The sequence below is a fragment of the Sardina pilchardus genome, chromosome 1 (assembly GCF_963854185.1).
Source record: "Sardina pilchardus chromosome 1, fSarPil1.1, whole genome shotgun sequence".
Lineage (NCBI taxonomy): Eukaryota > Metazoa > Chordata > Actinopteri > Clupeiformes > Clupeidae > Sardina > Sardina pilchardus.
This window is the reverse complement of record NC_084994.1, coordinates 20,649,108-20,669,598: the sequence shown is the minus strand read 5'-3', so window position 1 is coordinate 20,669,598 and position 20,491 is coordinate 20,649,108. Positions and strand designations below refer to the sequence as shown.

The 20,491-nt window shown below is 40.4% G+C and overlaps 1 protein-coding gene across 2 annotated transcripts; it reads left to right on the top strand.

Moving 5' to 3' along the window:
• Window positions 1–11,686: 11,686 nt before the first annotated feature.
• Window positions 11,687–20,267, top strand: LOC134084220 (GTPase IMAP family member 9-like). 2 transcript variants are annotated; one of them, XM_062539858.1, is made up of 4 exons: window positions 11,687–11,738; window positions 13,378–13,657; window positions 17,494–17,637; window positions 18,220–20,267. In XM_062539858.1, the coding sequence occupies exons 1-4, from the start codon at window positions 11,724–11,726 to the stop codon at window positions 19,086–19,088; spliced, it is 1,308 nt and encodes a 435-aa protein (XP_062395842.1). In that variant the 5' UTR covers window positions 11,687–11,723; the 3' UTR covers window positions 19,089–20,267. The 2 variants fall into 2 exon arrangements, with proteins under 2 accessions (XP_062395842.1, XP_062395843.1); XM_062539859.1 differs by lacking the exon at window positions 11,687–11,738 and adding an exon at window positions 12,864–12,954.
• The last annotated feature ends 224 nt before the right edge of the window (window positions 20,268–20,491 follow it).

Genomic DNA, 20,491 nt, shown 5'->3' with positions numbered 1-20,491 from the left:
GGCTGATGCTAGGGTACATGAGGTGGTTGCTAGGGTAAATAAGATTATTGCTAAGATGTTGCTAGGGTAGTTGTGGTGGTTGCTATAGTAACTCAAGGCATTGCTAGGCTGGTTGCTAGGGTAGCCATGTTGGTTGCTAGGTTGTGATTGTGGAAGTAGTTGACAGTGGTTTCACACTTAAATTGGTTGCCATGCTGGTTGCTAGGTTGCTAATCATGCTAGGTATCTTAAAATATGTTGACTATGTTGATCAGCTAACTATGTTAACAATGTTAACAATGCTAACCAGGTTGATTAGTTGACTTAGTTGATGATTTATAGCAGTTATGCTAAAAATGCTAACTATGCTAACAATGCTAACTAGCTAACTTGCTAGTGAGGACTTTTATTTTGAAACATTTGTTGCTAGGGTATCCATGGTGGCCACTATCAGGAAACAAGAAGTTACTGCAGTATAATCAAGTTGGTTGCTATGGAAACTGTCATAAACGCTTAATTTTAATGGTTGCTATGTTGGTTGCTAGGTACATTGAGGTTTCGTGTAGTTGACTGGAGGCATAGTTGATAACTGACAGTTGGAATGGTTGAACAGTTAAATAGTTGAGTAGTTACAATGGTTAAATGATTTAATAGTGTATTGCAGTGAGGACCTTTATTTTGAAACAGTTGTGGACAGAGGAAGTAGTGAAACAGGATCTGTAGTCTTAATGAGATTGTATGCTTAAAGCCTGAGACAGAGGGTGCCTCTCATATAGCGTTTAAGCGTCCTCTCTCGCTCCTTGATCCTCACTGATCTACATAAAGAATGATGGAGTGGCAACAATGGGATAGTCTAGCCCTTCTTTTATCTTTCTTTATGTAGATCATTGAGGATCGAGGAGCAAGGGAGGACATATAAACGCTGCTTGAGAGGCACCCACAGTAAATACTTTAAAAGTTGTATGTAGATAGTCTAATTAATGTTGATAGACAGAAAGTTTAATGGATGTTGATAGGCAGATTGTTTAATAGATATTGATTGACAGTTTAATGGGTGGATGAGTGAATGGTCTGAAGAAGATGAATGGATAGAAGGTTGGATGGAATGTGCCTTATATTCTTGTTAAGAGAGACACTGATACAGCTCTCTGAGAGTAGTTGATACAGATGTAATCAATTTAACTGGCTGGTCTTAAGAGAGCCATGAGTGTATTTTAAAGCCTGAGACAGAGTAAATCATTTAAAAGTTGAATGTAGATAGTCTAATTAATGTTGATAGACAGAGAGTTTAATGGATGTTGATAGGCAGATTGTTTAATAGATGTTGATAGACAGTTTAATGGGTGGATGAGTGAATGGTCTGAAGAAGATGAATGGATAGAAAGTTGGATGGAATGTGCCTTATATTCTTGTAGAATGGAGAGACACAGCTCTCTACTGAGAGTAGTGGATACAGATACAGGTGTAATCAATTTAACTGGCTAGTCTTAAGAGAGTGTGTGCTTAAAGCTGAGACAGAGTAGATTGTTTAAAAGTTGAATGTAGATCGTCTAATTGATGTTGATAGGCAGACTGTTAAGAATGGGTGGATGAGTGAATGGTTTGAAGAAGATGAATGGATAGAAAGTTGGATGGAATTAGGAAGACTTACGTTGATACAGTTATGCGCAGAGGATACAGGGGAACAGAAAATGTAGTCTCAAGAGGGCCAGTGTTTAAATCCTGAGAGAGTGAGAGAGCTGCTGCACCTGGACTGGCCACCTGGTGTAACATTCTAATTGCTGCCGTGATGTCATAATGAGCAATGTTAAGTCTATGGGGAAATTGTTAATAGTTTTTATTTAATAGTTCAAAAAGTATAAAAGTTACAAAGTTGAAAAATACAAAGCACACATGGCATAAGCAAGACCTACGCAACAACGTTTGAATGCAGTTTCTACGTTAAACGGTTGAAGCTGAATTGCGAGCGTTAGAAGAAGAAGTTTAACTAGAGAATGTAATTCCAGGGAAATTACGAGTGCATGAAAATGCAAAAATGTATAGATACAGTAGATAATGTAGATATAGTTACTAAGATGTAGCTAGGGTAAACATGGTGGTTGCATAGTTTAAAGAAAGCTGATAGTGTGAAGGTAGACAGTTTAAAGCTTAAACATTACAGTTCTAACTGAACTAATGATTTCTAGCAATTATGCTAAAAATGCTAACAATGCTAACCAGGCTGATTGGCTAACTTAGCTAATCATTTCTAACAGTTATGCTAAAAATGTAACTATGCTAACTATGCTAACCAGGTTGATTAGCTAATTTAGCTAATCATTTCTAGCAGTTATGCTAAAAATGCTAACTATGCTAATTAGCTAACTTGCTAGTGAGGACTTTTATTTTGAAACATTTGTTGATAGGGTATCTATGGTGGCCACTATCAGGAATAAAGAAGTTACTGTAGTAAAATCATGTTGGTTGCTATGGAAACGGTCATAAACGCTTGATTTTAATGGTTGCTATGCTGGTTGCTAGGTACATGGAGGTTTCATGTAGTTGACTGGAGGCATAGTTGATGATAACTGACAGTTGGAATGGTTGAACAGTTAAATAGTTGAGTAGTTTCAATGGTTAAATGATTTAATAGTGTATTATTGCAGTGAGGACTTTTATTTTGAAACAGTTGTGGACAGAGGAAACAGTTTAACAGGATATGTGTAGTCTTCAGAGAGATTGTATGCTTAAAGCCTGAGAGAAACTGACAGTTGGTGCCCAGGTGGCTGACCAGCTGGGGTAACATTCTAATTGCTGCCGTGATGTCATAATGAGCAATGTTAAGTCTATGGGGGAAATTTGAATAGTTTTTATTTAATAGTTCAAAAAGTATAAAAGTTACAAAGTTGAAAAATACATAGCTGAAGTCACCTAAGTAAGACCTACGCACCGCAGTTTGAATGAAGTTTCTACGTTAAACGGTTGAAGCTGAATTGCGCGCACAAAAACGTTAGAGGAAAAATAATAATAAGAAGATGTCGGATAACAGTAGAGTGCATTTTCATGCACTCTAATAATAATAATAAGAAGAATAGGAAGAACAGTACAGTGCATTTTCATGCACTGTAATAATAAGAAGACTTGGAATAACAGTACAGTGCATTTTCATGCACTGTAATAATAAGAAGTTGAAGTAGAAGACTAGGAAGAACAGTACAGTGCATTTTCATGCACTGTAATGAAAACTCGGGGCTATTATAGCCCCATAATTAAAAACAGCTCAAACAAGATGTAATTGCCTGAAAACCCAACAACAGAGAACAATTAAACTGTTCCAACTGGTCTCAGAGAGTCTCACAATGGCTCACAATGGTTTTGTGGTATTTCAGTGATGAGCAAGTTTGCTTGTGCAAGTTCACAGAGCAAAAGGCACCGACAACAGTATGTGCCTATTGCCTCTATGCCAGTCCTAAACAAAAAAAGAAATGATGACAAAAATGACATACAGTATTGCATGTCAATGAACCACGATGACAACAACAGTAAGATTTGGGTGTGTTTGAATTCCTGTCCATGTAACATCGCTTTCTACATTCCACAGTGGGGAGAACTTCACCTTCTCTAAATACAATTATATTTCCTCATCAGCTATAGAAACCCAGAACGATATTATTAAGGTCACTACCAAACTTTTCTCAATTGATTCTATAGTACTTTTTCGTGTACAATCCATTTCTGCTTGGTATATACAGGGTTTGCCCTGTCTATCACTTTTCACTGTTCTGTCTGAATATACCAAAAATATCAAAATATCAAAAAAAGTATGTTTATGTGGTATGACATAGTGTTAGACAATGTATATCAACTTATATCAACATTCTTGACACTTGATTGCCTGTAGATTACAAATCTAAATATAAATGTAAATATATCTAAATATATTTACCACTGTGCATTGTCCACATCAGCATCATCCTGACAAAAAGGTCTTTCATCTTCTTGAGTTTTCAAAGCTTATGAAATAAGACCAGACTGTGAGGAAAGTTATGTTAGATTCTGTATTCAAAACAAAGTATCTCCGGTTGATCTTAAGTGAGTTCCTGAATCTCTGTGGCATATCCCCTACAGCAGTGGTCCCCAAATGGCGGCCCGCGGGCCAGATCCGGCCCGCGCACAGTATTTTTTTGGCCCGCCACGTCAAGTCTGAACAAAGGTAAACAGTCATGTTGGCCACGCGTGATTAGCGATCTCTCTACTTCAGTGGGTTACAACATCTGATAGTCATTCACTTTTCATACTGTTCGTATCCGACGTCCATGTCAAATTTATTCCAATTGATCACAAATGCTACAATGAAACTCCATCTCATTCTCAGGTTTTCATTGCCTGTCCTCACAGCACGCATAAGCGCACACACGCACAGACAAATGAGCAGTCAATTTCTAGCTGAAGTAACCGCTGGAAGTGGCTACAATACACTCGCGAAATCCTTCTCGTTTTGATTACGTTAAATCCGTGTCAATAAACCACTGCTAATATTAATGCACAGTTTTTGCGAGAGCTACTTTATTAATATTTGGGAAAGTGATAAGGGGCTGCGACTGCTCTGCTGAAGTGCCACGACGGCACAGCACAATGAGCTTCAGAAACAATCAAGACATTCAGACTAGGCTACCCCAAAACGTTAACGGAATTCTCCCGAAGCTACCGATTAGCCACTCAGGGCCTGCATTCAAAACATTAAAGAAATTAATTTAACAGATCATGGCAACTGCATGCAAGGTTAACTAGGCCTATCATGAGGTTATTAAAGCTGGTTCAGAATTAGTCATTGAATCAAAAGCTTTACTTTGCAAGATACAATTCTAATCTAACAACCTGTTCAAATATACCAGAATAGAGGAAGTTGCATCTAGCAGAGCTAATTTTTTTTTCTGCTGATCTGTACCACCCACTTTCAAAAAGCCTCCAACACCCATGGGTGGATGTCCACATGGGTAATTGTCCACAGTTTGCCTCTGTTCACATCAGGCACTTAGGCCTAGATAAATGTGTGGCAGCTGATAATGCTTTAAGTTTCATTTAGCAAATGTGTAGGCTACAATTGTGGGGGGGGGGGGGGGGGGGGGGGGTTGTTGTTGGCCCTCAGCCTCACTTGCTGTACAGAATTTGGCCCTCGGGAAAACTAATTGGGGACCACTGCCCTACAGTCACAGCTGTGAGTCCCTACAGTCATAAACTTTACCTGCACATGCATACGCACCTCCCTTTCAGCCTCCAGTCTCACTTCATCTTACACACACACACACACACACACACACACACACACACACACACACACACACACACACACACACACTCACAAAATAATACACATCATGGACAGACCACACCATGGACTCATGAATATAAAACATGTAAAAATAAAGCTGGACAGCCTGGGAACAGAAAGGATTGGAATTGAACCCCACAGTGGATTGAGATTTTGAGGTCTACTGCACATAACATTATTCCCCTCTGAAAAAAAGTTATTGCAGTAGCTCAATGGTTATCATGAGCATGTTGTCTTTTGACACAGTGGCATACAGTATACTGCAATATTTTACATATTGTACTGTTCATTATAACATGCTGGCTTGGCACTCTGGCACAATACATCTGCTCAGTGGTTCAACTGGTTTGTTAAGAAGACTCATGAGTCATGACAGATTATTAGTTTAGATTTGTTTAGCTATAAAGCTTTTTTTCATATTTTATTTTAATATTCTTTGACATGGGGTCCATTTTGTGTTGTGAGGGTTCATGCGTGAGTGTTTGCTTCCATGCGTGCACGTGTGTTTGTGTAAGAATGTGAGACTGAGACTGGAGGCTGAGCATGAGATAGAGATAGAGAGAGAGAGAGAGTCTGTCTTTGTCTGTCTTGTCTTGTCTTGTCTGTATGTCTGTATGTCTGTCTGTCTGTCTGTCTGTCTATCTGTCTCTGTTTGTGTACCTGTCTCTGTCTGTCCTGTCTGTCTTGTCCTGTCTGTATGCATGTCTGTCTGTTTATCTGTCTCTGTTTGTGTACCTGTCTCTGTCTGTCCTGGCGGTCTTGTCTTGTCTGTCTGATTGTTTGTCTGTTTACCAGTCTCTGTTTGTGTGCCAGTCTCTGTCTGTCTGCATGTCTGTCTCCATCTGTCTGTCTGTCTACCGGTCTCTGTCTATCTGTCTGTCTGTCTGTGTACCTCCCTGTCTCTAAGCTACACCTTGTCACTCTTTAATGTCTGATAATATATATATATATTTATTTATTTTTTTATGTTGTTTTGCTTAGTTTAGTTTAGTTTTGTTTTGTATCTTGTGCACTGGGATAAGGGCACTCGGAGCTCCTTCAACCATTCTCTTTTTTTGTTAAACCTTGATGTGAATAAAAATAAAGTTGACCTCCGAAGACGGGGGGGGGGGGGGGGTGGTGGGAAAAAAAAAAAAAAAAAAAGTGAGAGAGAGAGAGAGAAGAGAAGATCTAGAGAAAGTGGGAAGAGGCAATGGAAGAGGAGGCTGAGAAGGAGGTGCTTGTGCAGGTGCAGCATGTGACTGTGGGAGATATGCCACAGAGATTCAGGAACTGACTGAAGATCATTTGGAGAGAATCTGTGTTCTCAACAGAGAGTCTATCATAACTTCCCTGCTGTGGTCTCATTTGAAAAGCTCAAAAAGATGGAACTGAGGACATCGCCTGTGGTACATGGAGGCACTCTTTTACCAAGTAAGAAATCATTTTAAACTTGCTTGTTATCTTTTTCTCTTTATGTACAGCTCTTCCATTTGCACTTTCTCTTTTAATCTCTGGACTACATACTTATAAATTATTGTTATTATGATTACCAGTAATGAAATAATTTGTCATATTTTGATATCTGATGTGGTGATAATCATACTGTTGGACATTTTGGAATGGGTGGGATCAGGAAATGATCATGGGGTGGACGTTGCAGCCACAAAATACTGTCTTTGCTTAAGAAATATGATGGCAATCACATACAATAATTCTGCTAGTTCATAAAAACCTCTTGACCTTTCTCAACAAACCAGTTGAACCACTGAACAGTTGAGCATTTATCACCTGACAAATGAAACTCATTTGTAGAGATTCCTCCAGCAATTTTCAGTGAGCTACTCACACATGCACACACACGCACGTATACGCACGCACGCAGGCACGCACACACACACACACACACACACACACACACACACACACACACACACACACACACACACACACAGAGAGACTATCTATGACTGTGGCCCGGTGAAGAAATGTATGACTTTTAATGACTTCACAATGCCATTTCACCTTAGCTTCTTTGGCCAATGGAAAACTTAAAGGAGAGGTGATTGAAGGAGCAAAACTGAAAGAAGCAATGCGAGGAGATGTCTGTCATGAGTGTCAAAGACATGGAGCCATTGAAGCTGTAGCTCCTGGAGGAGTAGTTGCAGGAGGTGTTGGGGGAGCAGTGGGTGGAGCAACAGGAGGAGCAAAGGGAGGAGCAGCACTAGGAGGAATTGTAGGAGCGAAAGTAGGAGCAGTGGTAGGGGGTGTCACTGGTGCAGTGACAGGAGCAATCAAGGGATTCAGCAAAGGGGGTGAACGCGGAGGAGCAGAGGGTGGGAGAGCCGGAGGAAAAGCTGGAACAGTGGCCGGGGGAATAGCTGGGACAATTAATGCAGCAAGTGAAGATGTAAACCCAGATAAAATAATCAAATCTGTCATGGATGGCACAGATCTCAAAGTTCTAGAAAAAGCAATCGAAGAAGGTGGAGAGATGGGAGAAACTGTAGGTAAAATGACTGGAAGGGAGGTTGAAAAATTTATCGGAGAAGAATGAATTTAATCGAGTCAGTACCTTCCGGAAATGTCACTATGGCAGCTGCGCAACGCTTCAACAACACTTTACTAACATTTCCGGAAAGGTACTGACTCGATTAAATTCATTCTGGACTCTCTATCCGACCACATAAAGACGTGAGGATACTTCGGTTTGGCTTCAGGGACCCTCTACTCACTACCACGTAAGTGTAGCGTTGTTTGGAACAGTAGAAGAGGTATAAAAATAGCGTTTTGTAGTGGCGAAAGGACCTGCCCCGGTCACTTACAGGCTAACGAGTTTTGGCTAAAAACGGTGAACTCGAACTTTCTCAAAATACATCCGAATGACATGATTTTGGTGTCAACTCAACACTCCCAATAGTCCGAAAAATTGATCTAAAGTGAATTTCACTCCGGATTATCCCTTTAAGATGACAAGCTCTCACAGTTAATTGAGAGAAGGTCCATTTTTATGCTACTGTTTCCTCCAGCAATTAGCAAAATAAATGCTCCTAGAGGTACACCATCACACACAAACACAGACAGTTTTTTTTTTTTTGATGATGATTTCACAATGAATAGCTCACTTTTAAAGAGACCCTATGCAACTTTCTGCAGGAGACGATCGCTCTTTGTTTACATCTGGAAGTCTGAGACGAAGAACCATGCTTGCAATTTATATATTTAAATATAGCCTGTACATGTATAAATATACACGCTAAAGCTGTCGGGGAAGCTCTGCAGAGAAAATGCAAGCATAAAATGAGCGAAAACGAACAACGAAACCGAAACCAGAGATGAAATCGCCAATCCTGCATAGTTCCTCTTTAACTCCTTGTAACGTTTTGCTCCCCCAAGAAGATGAAGTGGTTGGAGCAGTTGCAGGAGGAGCTGGGGGCGGAGCCGGAGGAGCAGCAGGAGGAGCAGTGGGAGGAGCAATAGACCTCTGAAGTTCGCCTACAAAAAAGCCACCATCTTTGCCCAAATAAGGAGATCCGGTATCTTGAGATTTTTTCTATGGGAAAATAACATGGGGATTTTCAATAATCGCACCTGTTAAACTCTCGCGGGGATGATGACATTTGAAATGCAGACGTTTTTCACTACACAGTTTTGTCCACTGCCTTCTAATGGATACTGTGATCTTCGGCAGGTGAAGACAGCACACTTTGATCTTTGCTACCCCAAAGCTAACTTACAATGCAACTTGCCATAGGCAGTTAGCTTCAATTAACTCCCGGATCTCCTTATATGGGCAAAGATTGCAGCTTTGGATCCTTTTTGTAGGCGAACTTCAGAGGTCCATACTCGGAGCACTCGGCGGATTGATTACAGGAGGAGCAGAGGCTGGAGCAAAGCTACTGTAGGAGCAGCCGTAGCTGGTGTATTTAGTGCAACGGCTGCAGGGGCAAAAGTAGGAGCAGCTGTAGGGGGCGCCACTGGTGCATATACAGGAGCACAAGAGGGATACAAACATGGGGGTGCATATGGAGGAGCAGCAGGTGGGAGAGCTGGTGGAGAGGCAGGAACATGGATGGCGAGTGAACAAAGGGCTGAAGGATGGGCTGGGGAAATTCTCGGAGGTGTAATTGATGATATCACAGACCTAGGTGGAACGATTGGAGAAACAGTGGGTGAATATATTGGTAGAGGGATTGAAACATGTATCAAAAATGAGTAGAGAAAATGAATTAAGAGGTTGGGATGTGTCAGCATCTTATGTCTACTACAGTACTTATGAAGTTAGCAACTGAATAAATGTGTAGGCTACTCCCATATACTCATGCTGGTGTTTTTTTTTTTGTTGTTGTTGTTCAACAGAATTAATCTTCCATTTAATTAGTCCATGAAGGGTTGACTTGTAAATATTGAACCATAGCTGTATAGGTTCTCACTATGGCTAAAATAACACATTTATAGAACACTATTAAGGGTTGAAGAGAAATTTAAAGAGGATTAAACAATTTGGTATTTCCAGGGGAGGTGTAATCTTGGTGAAAACATAACTTCAGCTCATCGCAATGACCCAACCCATGAAACGGAACCAAAAGCAGTTCTTACTCGACTAACAAGCAGTAGGGATTATCGATAATAACATTAACATGGGCGAAGGAAGCAGAGACAATGTACTAGTAGCTCGAAAGGCTCTTGGTGAGCGTGTTTACTCATATCAGAGCTTATAAAGAGAACAAGAAAGTCCAGAGACTCTGTTATGGCATAATGACATACCATAATAGTCCTAGCCCATTATGATCTGAGGCTCTGAAGAACCAATTCCAAGGTGTAGAACCTTGCATCTGATGTAAAGGTTCAACACAGAGTTTTGACTCTCCATGGAACCATGCCCATATATGTATATATATATATAAAAAAAAAAAACATTTCAGCACCTTTATATTCACAGTGCATGGGTAAAGGTCATAAAGGGACCCTGCCAAGTCACAGTGTGCACCAGTTATCAAGGTAATCTCTTTTTTCCCCCACGCCCAAATGTTTTTCATTTGTTACCAAGCCTCACAAAGCTATGCCGAGTCTCCTTTGAAAAGAAAAGACAAGAGGGCAGTAAACTAGTATAGCAGGATCTGGAAAGCACCTGAAGCTGGTTGCATAAAGGGAGGGTAACATAAATAAAACAAGAACACAAGAACAAACTAGCTTTGTTTGACAAACTATAAATATAATGGTGCATAGGAGGCCCCAGCGGTGGCGCAACTGGCTGGGGCACCTGCACCGCACACCGGTGACCCGAGTTTGATTCCCGCCCTCTGGTCCTTTCCGGATCCCACCCCAACTCTCTCTCCCATTCACTCCCTGTCATTCTCCACTGTCCTGCAGTATAACATTGCTTATTGCTGTGTAGTTGCACAAAAAGGCTCTCGGTGAGCTTGTTTGTTTCCTGCGGAGACTGGTGAATCAGCATGTCACAATAAAGAATGGCGGCTCCACAGGAAACAAACAAGCTCACCGAGAGCCTTTTGTGCAGCTAGTCTACAGTAATTGTCTTGTGTCTAGTGGTGCTGTTCAGCAAATCACCACTAGGGGACACTGGTGGTACACCTGTGGCTTACTGTACATATTTAGGCCTCTAAAGGTCACTGGAAAAAGGTCACTGGATTTGCATGATGGGTGGTGTTGTGGAATTTGCTGTGAGATTTCTTTTTTATATATATCTAATCATAAAATATTGTATTGTTACTTTATAACAGGTAATTTGATGACAGGAATTATAAACTAAGTGAAACAATAAAGTGAAAAGTGAGCAACATGCATTTTAGGTTCTAAGTGTAGATCACATATGTCCTTGTGCTATATTTGCTCCTCTAGTAAATGGTGTTGAGCAGCGAGAGCTGAGGGACACTAGAAGCGGCTGTCCAGAGTGAGACCCACAGGCAAAATACAGTAACGCAGTGTTTCTCAAACTTTGCACAATGAGTAGCCTACCACCTCAGAGAACTATTGACTCTCTAAGTAACACCATTATGACCAGCATTAAAATATGGTAGTAGTGTAGGCCAATTGAAATATATTTTACATTAGACATTACTGTTTTGCATGGGGCAATTTACAACAATTTACGAAAGCCTAAGACCTGCCCAAAGTGGAACAGAAGTGCTGTTCACCCTATGAAGAGTTTATGTGCCATCAAGATTAAAGGCTAATAAGCTCAATGTATGTTCATGTAACTTACTTACCGTAAATGAAACTTGAAGTATTTAAGTGAGTAAACATTTATTTTTAATGAATTGAATTAAAAGTTCATTAGACATTTCTTATGGACATACATGTTTGCATTACAGAATAATGTATTTGTAACTATTCCGACTGATTAGTCTACTAAACTGTGCCTGTGGTGGGGGTGGTCAAGCCTATGACGCAATCATTCGAAACCGAAAGTAAACTAGCCTCCTGCAGACAAATGTCGTCCTCCACGGTAAGTTGAACAACTTTACTCGGAAAAGTAAGGTATTTCGTGTTAGGTAGCCGAAGTAAGCATTATGTAACATGCTCACAACGCAAAGCCTAGTCTAGGCTAGCCTACAATCTTCGATATGGTAGTCTACTCGAACCTGAAAAAAATGCAGGCCACGCGGCCATTTGTTGACTGGTTAGCCAATGCTCGATAAACCACCGGGGCTTAAGGGGAAGGTTAAACAAGCGATGTTGATACTTGGGAAGTGGAAACATTTGTAACCTAACTTAGTCGGCCGAGAGTGTTTTGGTCGGTAGCACGTTTGGAAGAAGAGAAATTGCGGCAGACCAAAATGCGGTGCATCTATAGCCTAACGCGGCGGATGCATCATGAAGTAGGCCTGACGCAACGCAACGAGATTAGGCTACTGATGATTTTAATGAATACGATAGGCTTCTAAATACGGTAGGCTAGGCTACTACATTTGGTGTTCTGATAATAGGTCTTCATCACGCTTCTGATAGTAGCCTGTAGGCATTCACCAGCGTATAGCCTACGCCAGCAAGCAAGCAAACCGTTATCCTTAGTTGCGTAACCTTCCAGTTGTGTAACGTTCCACATTAGTGTTTTTTCTTGACTTAAATAGCCTACAACACCCGAATTGTTTTGTGTATTCAGGGCAAAATTGGTTTTGTGTATTCAGATGCTCTGTGTTTACAAAGCAATTAGGCTAAGCCTCATTATAGATCATTTGACCGCGAACACGAAAGGAGAGTGTCTCCAAAGGGTGGGGAAGAGCCTTCAATCTGAAGTTCTCTGGCCAGACAAAATATGTTGCATTAATGCATTATTTAGAAATAACTGATTTCGCCACTACCTCAAACCTTCGAACAGCAACTCTATGTTGCTGATGTATTAACATATTGCCAGTCGAACATGCAGCAGCTAACACGTTAACACAGAGGTTAGTAGATCAGTAACACCAGCAACTACAAAAGTCCTAAGGCAATAGCCTACCGGAGTTGGTTCACTTTCCACCGGTAGGCAGATGCTAGTCAATCAGTAGGCCTAGTAACATATCCAACTCCAGCTTCAGCGAGTAAAGTCCATACTATTGGTTCTACCAGTGCACTTAGTACAGGTGATCTCATCAATTAGCTGCTCTACCTGGCTGAAGAGTTGTGCTAATTAAAAATCGACTGGTTTAAGTGAATGCTTGGCACAGATACAGTATGTGGTAGGACTTTTTTCTTTCTGAAGGTGAAGTTTTCCACCTCTGCATATCACATGATTATACAGCCATGTACAATATTTATAATATTAGTAATCACATGCATGCAGGTTCCTGATAAAATAAATAAATACATTAATAAAAAGAGCACTTTTTTATCTGTTCTGTGATAGCCTAATATCACAATATATTCCTTTCAATTCTATGTAGTGAAAGCACCGAAATAATTTAAAGTTGGGAGTTTTTAGCATTTTTTTTTGCTTTTTGTTTTGTTTTAAAGATCAGCATGTGTTATTTATTAATTGTTGTGTGCTTCCAAAGATTGCTCAGTAAACCTCTGGATTTGCATATACTTATATAACTGCTTAGTTAAAAAGTATATTGTTTATTTCCTTCATTTTAAGTCTATTGTTTGTTTTACTTCATCAGGGCTGCCTGAACGGAAGTCAAATAATGGGCACAATCTCAGATATCTTGATAAAGACACTGGACAATCTTGAATCGGACTGCTTCAGGAGGTTCAAGCACCGCCTGCAGATTTATGGCCCAATCGCCTGGCGGAGACTGGAGAATGCTACCGTGGAGGAGACCGTGTGCATGCTGGTGGAGGCTTACACCAAGCCTAACTGTGGCAGCGTCGTGTCCAGCATCTTGAGGAACATGGACTTAAATCAGCGGGCTTTGGACCTGGAGACGGACCTCCAATTTGGCAAGTAACTCTAGTACAGCATTAGCTTTAGGGAATCAATTGGGTCTATGTAAGTCATAAGTCTGTCAGATCATCACATTTTTGGACTGCATCACTTTAATTTGAATAAAATTAAATCCAATTCAAGCCCATGGAACTTATCATTTTAAGCTTTAAAAAAAAAAAAAAAGTATTGTTTACATAAATATTATTTACACCGAAACATGAACAGTTACATAACCAGAATAGCACATGGTACAGGTAAACAAACACTCAGACATAAATAATGATATTTGGGCAACAATTCAAAAATATATAGAGTAAATTTCATTGTGATGTTGAAGGCTCATGTAAACAATTCTTCCCATTTAAGTTTTTTCTTTATATTGTAGTCACTTATACTATGATAACTGTTAAGGTGTAACATAATGTTTATGTGATGGAGATTTGCAAGCAATATGATAACTACATATCTGTGATTTAAATTGAGGGAGATATGGCAAGTCAAAACTTAGATCACCTCTTCCTTGGTATTGGTCCAAAGCACATGGAATTTCAGTTCCATGGGTTTCTGACATAACTGAATCAAGCATTCCAAGTTTTTTTTTTTTTTTTTTTTTTTTCAAATCTGTGACAATGCAATCCAAAATGTACACAGATACAACCAAATTGTGATCCTGCTCATAGTCATTCAATTGATTATTTTATTGCTTTATTGATAAATAATTTGGTTTGAATTGTCAGCAAATGTTTCAGTTATAGAGGAAAGAAAAGGAAAACAAACTTAAATCCCATCTTTAAATGTATCAACATGGTTTATCTGGCTTTTATTGATTAGTACCTCCCTCTGTTTCCACCCTCTTTCTGTCTGTTTTCCTGTATGCATGGATTAAAGTTTTCCGTCGCTACGACGGATTTCCGTCAACCGGAGGCGCTAGAGGTCAATCATGAGATTGATGCAGATCCGGGGAGAAAATATTGGGGGGGGGGGGGGGCGCGCGATCTCCCTTGCAAGCTGCAGTGATGGTTACACCTCTTGTTGAACCATGTTTTGTGATAGGCCTGTGTTTTAGCCTATGTTAAAACTTCGTTGTGCGCAAGATAAAATAAATAAATAAACGGAGTGATTATTTGCACCCGGGTGTAAATAGTGGAATGGAGGCATTTTCTTATTTGCACCCAAACCGGAAATGCGTGCTATCCAACATAGCGGGACCATCTTGGCAGGAGATGGCCTACCTAAATCTAACAAGTTAGGATTATTACAACTATATTTGAGAGGGGAAAGTGGTGCTAAATTTCCACAAACTTTATTCAGTGAACGGGTAAAGCCGTCCGTTTGCAAGCACAATCAAGAAACACGATCTTTTTATTTTGTTTACCGTTACCTAACAACCCCAACAAGTGAGTCAATAATTAGTATTCTCCCCTTCTTCTTCGACGGGGCGCAGTACAGCGGTAAAGTGACTGAGTTACCATGCTCGAGGTGCTGGGTTCGAACTTCAGATGAATTTATTATTTTTTTTGCCTGCCAAAGTACGCATCATGACTTCTTTTTTCTTAGATGACGTTACCTCGCGGCAAATAAGAGTTTGTGCTTTTTGAACCTGTCAAAGATTTACTGGTTTTATTTCAGTTATGAGTAGAGTTAAGTAGAAGTAGGCTTCAGTAGTTGTTAGAAAGGTTGTGTTTTGACTTTGAGCCCCCAACGCTGCCTGGAAGGCGCTTAGGCGTGGGTTAAGGTTAAGGTTAGGTTAAGGTTAGGGTTAAGGTTAGGTTAAGGTTAGGGTTAAGGTTAGGAGTAGGATTAAGTGTTTTAAGTCAACAGTGGCAGCGCTGCCTGGAAGACAACTCAGAAAACAACTCTTTAAAGTAGCTTGTCTTTGATGAAGCTACCACATGACCACTCATTACCCTAATATTTGTATAATCACTTCCAAGTAACCCAGACATGGCAAAACAGCTAAAAACTGTTCAAAACTATTAGGCCTAGCCTACTGTAGAGCTGGTAAATACACAGGCCTATTGACAGAGAACATGGATGTTAGACATCGGGTGTAAATAGTATTGTTGATTATTACACTATTTACACCCGGGTGTAAATAGTAATGTTGATTATTACACTATTTACACCCGGGTGTAAATAGTAATGTTGATTATTTGCACCCGGGTGTAAATAGTAATGTTCATTATTTACACCCGGGTGCAAATAGTCTCTGCCATAAATAAATGCGTTCGTGCAACTGCGTTGATGAACATTAGGCTACTACCACTATTAGGCTACTACTAGGCTACTACCACTATTAGGCTGCTACTACTAATAATCATCATCATCATCATCATAATGATACAACAATAAACGAAAGAAAGGCCAATTGAAACAGATGAAAGAACAGTCTTGATTTATAGCCTACTTGGAGCCGCATGCCTATTTTGTAGGTTAAACAAGCTTTGCAGAAGTTCAGGAAAGCTGTCGTTTTTTCAGTTTAATTAGTCTATGATTTGGGCTAATTATTCTTCATAAAAGTAAAATGAAAATAAACAGTTGTTTCGCCAGTTGTAATAGTAAGCTATAGAATAGTATCAGGACAGACATCCACGCACTAGCTGCGCAAAGTTCTGCGTTGTTTGCGATGACTTCTTGTCCGCACTTGCTGTGTAGTTCCCCGATCTCATCAAATTAGGCTACTTAGAGGTCGGCAGTGTTGGGGAGCTTAAAGATGAATAGTCAAAAAGAACATGGATATAGCCTACTTTCGGTCATTATTAATATTAGAGTCGGGTGCGCCCGAAACGCAGAGACAGACAACGGAAAAGTGTGTGTCTGCGCCACGCCACTATTAAGCTATCCTACTGTTTAGTTTAACTGCTAATTTCTCAAAAAATAATTATTATAAGCCAACAAGGTTAATTTATACAATTCAAAAGGATCCAGTAGCTTAGGCTATGTCTATACAGTTTGCCTAATTTGTCTTCTTCAAAGAGAAAGTTGTAGGTCCGTTTCCAATAAACAAAACTTATATAATGGGAGTCCTATGACTGACGCGTGTTCTTATAAAAACGTCTTATCTTCCAGTTAATATTCTTGAATGTTTATTGTAACAAACAGCACAGTTCTCATACAATTGACACGACCAACACGGTCAGAAAAAACGTGGAACTCCTAACATTCATGCCGTGCATCACGTTTAGCCAAAAACTAAAACGTCTTAAAGTGACATGCAATTAATTAAACAACATGTCACCTAATCACACTAAGTAAAGTTACACCAAATTATATCCTGACATCAGAAAACATCAGAATTCTTTAGCATATTACATTTCAAATCAATTATTCCAAATCTCCAATAACAGAGACGGTTAACCTATGGCTGTGAGTTTTAATTGTTTTCATGCATGTCTGATAACAGGTAGGGAATGTTTTGGAGACATACATTTTAAGCATAATGCTGGCCCTAATCTCTGACTGAAAGTTCGCAGAATTTATGCATTTACATAACAGTATTTCATAACTTTTCTCAGGGGTGACAGTGACACCCCCCAACCCCCTATTTTTTTTGGGGGGGGGCGGCCAACGGGCTATGGCCGGCCCTCGGAGCACTCTTAATAAGCAACAGTCTGCAGTATTGAATAGCTAGGCCTACTTTAAAATGTGTTACTTGTAAACGGAGGGTACAATTAGTCTGTATGGCCCTATTTTACGTAGGTCTACGCTAAGGCCCTTTGATTTGCATCACTTGCGTGTGTCAATTTTTTATTTTATTTTTTTGGACAAAAAAATTTCAGTTAGATGATTTTTTTTCACTTTAATCCATGTGTATGTCTCTCTCTTCACTTTCTCCCCTCTCCTCTCTCAGGAAGGGGTAGGTTGGGTTCCGCTGGTGTCTGTCAATGGACTCAGGGAGAACGTTTCAGCCTTGATGATTCTCCCTCCTGTAGCAGTCACTTGCAGCCAATCAGCTTTGATGCCACGACAGCGTTGATGCCACGACATGCTACAGGTGATAATGCTCACTTCTACATTATAAATGGGCACAGAAAATCAAAGTCCACAGCACATGATGCTTTTCTACTTTTTTTTTTTTTTGCTTTGTATGAGTCATATCAGTTAATGAAAGCCAAAATTTTCCTAGGATAAAGTAAAGTATCAATTTGTCCATGATTCTTGAAGTTGATGTTTCTAGAAATGGCAAAGTTCACAGTACATGATGCTCTTTTTTGCTTTGTATGAGTCATATCAGTTGATGAAAGCTGTGGGGGGGGGGGGGGGGCTTGTATTTTGGTTAAGAACAAAGGCAGCTTTTGTTCTATAATCACTACTGACAAATGTTAGGTTAATTTATCAACTGTTATTTTGAACTATCAAAATGCTCTACATATTTATTTTGTATTTAAAATGTCCTTTAAGAAGTCTTTAAAGGTAAAAAATATTTATCATGATCATTTCATTTCAAAATATGAGATTAATCAGTTTTTTTAAAAGCCCTATTTAAGTTTTAGAAGTGTATGCAAACAACGAACAATGTGTATGTAAACAATGAATTCTATTCTACGCTCATACTGTATCCATGTCACCCCCATAGGCACTGCTGAGTTGAGGATCGTGATGCTGGGCAAGACCGGAGCTGGCAAGAGCGCCACCGGAAACACCATCCTGGGGGGCAGCGGCGACCACTTTCACGTTGACTTCTCTCCCGAGTCGATCACGGCCACCTGTGAGCGGAAGTGTGCCGTGGTGTGCGGTCGGCCCGTCGCCGTGGTCGACACCCCTGGCCTGTTCGACACGGCACTGCCCACCAGCGAGATGGGGAGCGAGATCCAGAGGTGCGTGGAGATGTCTGTCCCTGGGCCACACGCCTTCTTGCTGGTCATCAGCCTCGGGAGGTTCACGGAGGAGGAGAGGAACGCGGTCAAGTGGGTTCAGGAGAACTTTGGGCCGGGGGCGTCCAAGTACACCATTGTGCTTTTTACCAACGGTGACCGGCTGAAGAGCACCATTGAGAATTTTCTGGCCCGCAGCCCTCAGCTGACAGATCTCATTCAGAGCTGCCACCACCGATACCATGTGCTCAACAACGAGAATACATCGGATCTGAGTCAGGTGGCGGCCCTGCTGGAGAAGATCGAAGTCATGGTGAGAGATAACGGAGGGAGTTACTACACTAACGACATGTACCAAGAGGCTCAGAGGAGGATGAGAGAGGAGGATGAGGAGAAAGAGAGAGAGGGGGCCAAATTACAACAAGAAATCATGTTCAATGAAAATTGGAAAGTTTTTTTTTCTTCCGCACAAGCCGCAGGGAACTTTGTCGTTCGTAAAGCGGAAGAGAAGGGAATGCCCAAGGAGGTGGTAGATGTGTTTGGAAATGTGTTTAATTTGTGTGACTATCCAATAGCGGACTGCAAAAAAAAGCTAAAAAAATTGAGGAGAAAAGGTTTAGAGTCAGAATAGTTGAAAACATGTCCACAGATCTGAAGAGGAAAGAATGATAGAAGATATAGAAACAGAGTTAGCAAGTACGATTATTATTTTGGACTGTTATAACAATAGGACTGCAAGAACAACTTTGAGAAAGTGAAGGAAATGTTTTAATAGTTATAGTATAGTTTTAAAAGCTTAAGATTATAGCCACAACATGTTGCCTCAAACACACATACACATTTTTCTACTGCCAAAGAAGCTCTGTTCCCATTCGCGAACCAACATTTGAACCATTCGGAGCGTTTCAACCCAACAAAATCCAGTTCGGAAGCAGAAAATACTTTCGACTTTTTTTTTTTGCGAACCATAGTGGGTGTGTCATTCTGCCGCTCAGAGGAGTTTTCTGTCCATATCAATTGTTGCCATGAGTAGAGATATATATAGTATAGTAGAAAGTGTTAATCCACAGGTGATTTCACCGACAACGAACCCGTGCTTTAACCGGTGCTGTTCAGTATTCTTTGAACCGTGGTGCTATCTAGTGAACCAGCCCGCACTACCTCCAGTTTTGAACCGAACCAAAGATGCATCATCACCAATGGGTGTTACATGAAAAAACAAAAGATTAAAAAAAGATGCATAAACAGGAGAATGACATGAAGAGTTGTCCTGTAAAACGGCAGAAACCAGCTGGTTATAAATGTGAACGTCTGCAGTGTAATGGTAGTTGACTAGTTTTGTTAGAATATGTTACAGATGCTGCAGAACATGTTACAGATGCTGCAGATGTATGTGTATCAGCTCCCCCTGAGATGGGTGTATTTTTGTAGAATGTCCCTGGCACATACGCAACACTCCTGGTGCCTGATGTAAGGCCAGTTACATTGACTATTAGTGAAAGCAAAATGTTACAGCAAAAGCTCTAGGAACGAGCCACTTCAGTTGCACATACAGGTGTATCCCGACTGTTACATTGACACAAAATGAGTCCATGTGCCAAAATCATTGTTTGCTGCAGAGTTGTCTTAAGTTTAATCATGTGGATTGGCTGAATCCAAAATGTTGTTGTACAGGTTTCTAAACTCAGTGCCAACCACTATACTGTGTATATATATATGCGTGTGTGTGTGTGTGTGTGTTTGTGTACATACACACACACACACACACACACACACACACACACACACACACACACACACACACACGCAATGTATAGTATACACTACTTTATGATTTCCTAGCACTTATTCGATCTATGCACTCTACCAATTTGAGTTTTAAACGTTTTTAGATTTCCATGTTGGCCAGAGTCTCTGAATCTCTGAAAACTTTGTGACACCGCCAAGGGGGCAGATCAATGCTAATTGAGAAAGTAGTCAATTTTGCATTGCTCCCACAAAGAAGTATGTCTCCTTTGAAATATCCATATATTT